Here is a 5,666-nt window from a genome sequence, read left to right as displayed (position 1 = left end):
CAAAAAAAAAAAAAAAAAAAAAAAAAAAGAATTTACACGAAAAAGAGGATTCTCTGAACCCCAAACACTCTTTTAGTTTTTGCCCCCTTCACCATCCTCAGTTACTGCACTCAGGAGAGTCCCAGCTGTTTGTAGCATTCATGCAAAGCATATCATTTTATTCTTGGACTAAGGTAAGTTATGTCACTGGTGCGTTTCGGACACCTCAGTTGCTATCCAGTCTAGGTCAGCTCCCTTCCTTGCTTTATTCTGTGGAGCAGGTGGTCCACCAAAGTGACCCAAAGACCCATGGTCTGTGGCTGGAGGAGTCCCTGACTGGGAAGCAGGGGAGCTAGCTGTGTGATGCCCACCTCTGGTCTACAGTGTGGGAGGCTGGGGTGGGAGGACCTACCGCAACATACTGGAAACCCATGCCAATGATGAAGTTGCTTGTCCAGTTGGAGAAACCAGCGACAGCCATGGCTGCCGGGCGGGGTCCCTGGCTGAAGAGCTCGGCCACGATGAACCAAGGAATGGGGCCAGGACCAATCTCAAAAAATGCCACAAAGCCAAAGATGGCCACAATGGAGACGTAGCTCATGGCTGGAACTCGCTCCTAGGAGCCAGAGAGGGAGGGTGGAGAATCCACTTGAGGGCTTTCTGGATCTTCCCTTGCCCTCAACCCAGAGAGGTGAAATCTAACCCCCTCCCCAGCAGCTTGTGGGAGGCCTGTCGTCCCGGGTTAGAGTAGGCCCTTGAGCCTTTCTGAGCACTGGCGTTCTGCTGGCTGTCCCAAGTGTGTTCAAGGCAGAGGAAATGTTATGGCCTCTCAGTTCTTATGACTGTCAGCTCTCCCTGGGCTCTAAAGCTGGATCTTTAGGAATGATTGTTCCTGAGGCCTGACGCTCTCCCTCCTGGCTGCCAGAGTTGTGCCACAGCTGCCTCCAAGTGCAGCCTAAATCCCTCAGGAGCAGACCAGAGTCCCAGTAGATTCTGGAGCCAGTCACCCACAGTCCTGGTCCAGAGCTGGCGCCAGGATTGCAAGTGTGTGTGTTAAGAAGGGGACCTGGCTGGTCACAGAGACTCTCAGGACCATTCCCGTGGGCTGGGCTGCTAGCCCTTCCTAGCCTCCAGGCCTTACCAGCAGGAGCAGAGCCACAGTCATCAGGATGGCACAGCCACACATGCCCGCCAGGCCCAGAAGATGGAGCGTCCGGCGCCCTGCCCGCTCCACCAACAACACCTGTGGGGAGAGTCAGAGCTTGACCGGAGCCTTTCAGGCACGGGAAGTAGGAGGGGCTGCGTGGGTGAGGGCAACCAAGAGCAGGACCTCCGGGACACCCAGGGATGTGGAGCCAGTGACTCGGGCCATTCCAGAGGTGAGCAGTTACCGAGACCAAGGTGAAGACTGTGTTGACCACGCCCGCTCCTATGGTGGCATAGGCAGGCTGGCCTACCCCTGCTGTCTCGAAGATGCTGGTCGAATAATAGAAAACCTAGAGATGGGGGAGAAGAAGAAGTGATGGCAGGGATGTCCCTTCCTCTACTCCAGCCACAACAGGCTGAGTGTTGGTGGAGGGGGTTTGCTCCCGACTCCTGTCTCCCCTCCCTGGGCTGTGCCCTGCCTGGAGGCTGCTCCACACATACAGCATTGATGCCAGAGAGCTGCTGGCTCAGCTGCAGCACGACCGCAATGATCAGGGGCTGCCGGTGGGTATGACTGCCCAGGAGCTGGAGCAGGGACAATGGCCGCTCACGCTCCAGCTTCCGCTTCTCATCCTTCAGCTCAGCCAGCACTCCAGAAACATCAGCCCAGCCTGTCAGGCGCTTCAGACCTGGAGGAGGGAAGGTCAGGCCTGAAGAGACCTGAGAGGAAGCCAGGTGCTAGCAAGACAAAGCGGCGGCATGGGCCTGGGTCAGGCTGCAGTGGGAGAGCTTACTCTTTCTGGCAGGTCCCTCGAGATTCCGGATAATATAGAGGTAGCGGGGGCTCTCGGGACAGAAGGGCAGCAGGACCAGCTGCAGGAGGGCAGGTAGCACTGTGAGGCCCAAGAGCAGTGGCCACAGGCTGGCAGTGCCCAGCAGGGACTCCAACCCCAGCACCTGTGGGAGAAGGTTGGGAAAGAAGGCAGGTCACTCAGCCCTCCTGCTTTACCTCAGAAGCACACTGTATTCTCCACAGCCCCACCCCAACCACTGCCCAGGCACCCATGAGGCCCGTCCCCGTTACCTGGGCAATCAGAATGCCAGTGACGATGGCCAGTTGGTTGAGCGTCCCCAGGGCACCCCGCAGGTGAGTGGGGGCAATCTCCCCTACATACATGGGCACCAGCCCTGATGTCAGCCCTAGGCGAGGGAATAACAGAGGGCTGAGGGCAGGTGTCCACTCCCATATGAAAGCCCAGGTATGGTGAAAGACAGCAGGGCGCTAGGCAGGGCTGTGGTGCCCGTGAGTACCTGAGTAGGCACCAATGAGGAACCGTCCAAGGATGAGCATTTCATAGGAGGCAGCAGCGCGGGCCAGGCCCATGAGGCTGCCACCCAGCACGGCCAGGACGTTGTTGACCAGCATGGCCCTTTTCCTGGCAGGCAGGCAGAGTGAGGCTGTGAGGGTGAGGGCACCCAGTGGTGGCTCCCTTCCTGTTTCCCCCACCCCTGCCCTCCAGCTCCGAACCTTCCAAGCCACTGAGAGATGATACCAATGAGGAAGGAGGAAATCATGCCGCCCACGGAAAAGATGGCCACAGAGAGGGCCCAGAGGGTGGTGAGGGTGCCTGGCGGGATGGAGCTGGGTCCCTCAGGCCCCTGCCTCCCCAGCCACGTCTCATTGTAGCTCTGTTCAATCACCTGGGAGACAGCAGAGGACAGATTTACTGCAGACCCTCACCTTTCCACCACCCCTGAGACACCTGTCCTCCTTGTTTGGGTACCCCCACCCTGCCAGCTGCAGGCCCTCACCTTCTGAGGGGCATTGATGACCCCAATGTTGTAGCCAAACTGCAGGGAGCCAAGCACAGCAGAGAACACAGCAAGGACTAGGGTCCCAGTCACTCGCTGCTGAGGGGGTTCCCCATCCTGGACAGGCAGACACAAAGACACAGCATGTCACATGGAACCATGATTTTTTTCCCTTCGCTAGGGGCCCGGGCCCAGCTGGAGCCTGAAGATACTGGGCTCCATCCAGCATGTTGGATGAGGGAAACTGGGCCATATTAGGAATTGCACAAAGATCTCAATGTAAACAGGAGCTCAACTTCATCCTGGGTATAAAAGAGAAACTGGATGTTTGAGTCTATAAGGCAGGGAAATGTTTGAGAACTTGTCTCAAAATTCTTCTGTGACCTTGGGACAGGCTTGGCCTTAAGAGCTCAGATTTGTGTGACCTTGGCCAAGTCACTTCCCCGCCCCGAACCTGAGTGTCCTCTGTGAGATGTGGGTGATGTTTCCTGCCTTGCCTACCTATCTGTGAGAGTGTTGTGAAAATCAACATCACATGTTAACAGTATCCCTGACAGTGCTGGTTTCATAAATTGACAAGTGCATTATTTGCATTAGTATCATCCGCCGCTGTCCTCTTCCCTCCCCTCTGGGGGTTCTGTCAGCCAGCTCCAGGAGGCCCCCAACAGGACCAAGAAGTGGTCTCCGCTCTAGAAAGGACATCCCGGTCATCTAGGGGTGGCCTTCTCTATCTGTGTCGCAGCCTGCCCTCCCCCTGTAAACTCCGTGCAGGGAGGGCCGTCCAGGAGTTCTGCCTCGGAGAGCTATGCCCAGGGGAGGAGGGCAGGAAGGTGGTGTGAGGGGCGGTGGCAGTGGTGGCCGCTTGCTGGCGGCACAGACTGTCTCCAAGCGGAAACCTGAGCTGGGGGAGGGGGGGTTGACAGTCCCCTCTGCCCCTCCACCAACGATGGGGCCAAGGGAAAGTTCAGCGTCTTGGAGGACGGCCAGGGTGGGGGTGGGGGCCCACGGAGAGCCTCCAGTCCTCGAAACACTGCCCGCGAGCGGAGACGGACGGACAGCTCCCGAGGGCAAGACCCGCCTGGATCTGCTTTCCCGAGTCGGAACGAGGGCAGAGTGTCCCCGATTCCGGAGCGCCGCGCCGCCTATTAGGCAAAGGGTGAACCCTGGCTCGCAGAATCCACTTGCTGCCTGTGCCCCGAAAGGCCCTCCAGACCCATTCTGCCTCTTGGTAGGATTGGAATCTCACAGTCACGGGTTGTCCAGGCCGGGTATAAATAGCCAGCCCCCCACCTTCACCCCCTGCGCCTGCGCATGAACCACCCCCAGCTGACCCCAACCGCGACCCCCAGCCCAAGAAAATCGCTACCCGTGCCCCCCGCCCCGCCCCTCATGATGAATCCTACTTCGGAGCCTATCTGTTGGAAGCCCGACGGCATCTCGTCTTAGAAGAGCTGGACGCGCAGGGGCGGCGAAGATGAAAGAACAGATCCGGGAGTCTCTGGCCCCGGCCTGGCGCGCAGAAGCTGCGGGGGCCGTGGGGGTCCCGGAGTGACGAGCGAGGGCGGGCCCGATGGGACCTACAGCCACAAGCCAAGGTGCCAGAGAGCAGTGGGGCTCCCGCAGATCTGGCGGAGCCAGGCTGGGGGAAAAGACGCTAGGAGCCCCCGCCACCTCGCTTCTGCCCCCGCGGGCCACGCCCTTCACAGCACCCATTGGCCAGGAGCCCGCACACCCCAGAAGGCCACGCCCCCTCCGCCTGGGATTTAAAGTTTGGCTGGAGTTAATGGGGCCGGCCAGTGAGGCCACGCCCCTCCTTGTGGCTGGAGAGTCACGCCTCTCGGGTTCCCGCCAACCTCCGACTGAGAAGTTTTGAGAAGAGTCCCTGAAACAAAAGGCCCCGCCCACCCACGTGTTAGGACTCCGCCCACCCGCTAAGCTCCCGGGCTGCAGAAGCATCTTAAACTCTGCGGGTCCGGACTGTGGGGTCGGAGAGGAGAGGAGAGGCCAGGTATACTTTCCCCGGGGAAACTCCAGAGGCCTAAGACGGCTCGCGAGCCGGCTCGCGGGTTGGGAGAGGAGCAATGCCCCAAAGTAACCCGGGGCGGCTATTTTTAGCTCCCACGTTGGGAGCCTCCAAATGTCAGGTCCCGGGCGTCCCGGCCTGTCCCAGGCGGGGGCGGAGAGACAGGGAGATGGAGCCTTAAAGGGTCCGCGACATGCTTCCCACGCGAGTGTGGCCCTGGGGGCCAGGAAATTCCGTTCCCAGAGCGGGTCTGGTGGCCGGCCTGCTTGGCAGTGCCTCCCTGCTCCGGGCGCTGCCTATCCCGTCCTTCGCCTACACACATTCCCCAGGTTGGTTCCTGGAGCCGGTCCGAGGGACAAGTGGTCACACCGACCACACCACCAGCCCTAAGGTCTCTGAGCCTCCGAGGTCTCTGACCATATGCTGGCCGCGTGGACGACACGCTCTCTGGAGGCTGCTCCGGGTTTGGATCCTCGGCCAAATTCTGCCAGGCAGGAAGTGCGCGACCTAGAGTCGGCGCGTGGGGAGAGAGAACCGAGATACCCAGAGCGTGGAGTGTCTGGCTCAGAAAACGGGCTTCGGAAGCGCAGGGCTGTGGTGCCACCTGGAGGGCGAGCGAGGAGCCGTAGTGGATTGCACTTGGAATCTCAACCCACTCTCTCTCGCCTTTCGGTCACCCTAAGGCTTCAGGGACATGTAACCCAGG

General features: G+C 59.6%; 1 protein-coding gene across 1 annotated transcript in view; it reads right to left on the bottom strand.

Annotated features, from left to right (window-relative positions):
* The window catches only part of SLC2A4 (solute carrier family 2 member 4), a 5,783-nt gene extending 1,196 nt beyond the window's left edge, over positions 1-4,587 (bottom strand). Inside the window, exons 1-10 of the mRNA XM_026456312.1 lie at positions 4,341-4,587; positions 2,938-3,054; positions 2,654-2,826; positions 2,437-2,561; positions 2,210-2,325; positions 1,920-2,082; positions 1,627-1,814; positions 1,371-1,475; positions 1,121-1,222; positions 392-595 (exon numbers count right to left, since the gene is read on the bottom strand). Of these exons, the coding sequence (XP_026312097.1) occupies positions 392-595; positions 1,121-1,222; positions 1,371-1,475; positions 1,627-1,814; positions 1,920-2,082; positions 2,210-2,325; positions 2,437-2,561; positions 2,654-2,826; positions 2,938-3,054; positions 4,341-4,373 (1,326 nt within the window). The 5' untranslated portion in view covers positions 4,374-4,587. The remainder of the gene's footprint in view (positions 1-391; positions 596-1,120; positions 1,223-1,370; positions 1,476-1,626; positions 1,815-1,919; positions 2,083-2,209; positions 2,326-2,436; positions 2,562-2,653; positions 2,827-2,937; positions 3,055-4,340) is intronic.
* Between the last annotated feature and the right edge of the window lie 1,079 nt (positions 4,588-5,666).

This window comes from Piliocolobus tephrosceles, chromosome 16 (genome assembly GCF_002776525.5).
Source record: "Piliocolobus tephrosceles isolate RC106 chromosome 16, ASM277652v3, whole genome shotgun sequence".
Lineage (NCBI taxonomy): Eukaryota > Metazoa > Chordata > Mammalia > Primates > Cercopithecidae > Piliocolobus > Piliocolobus tephrosceles.
Note: the sequence above shows the minus strand (reverse complement) of the source record. Positions and strands in the feature narration are given on the sequence as shown.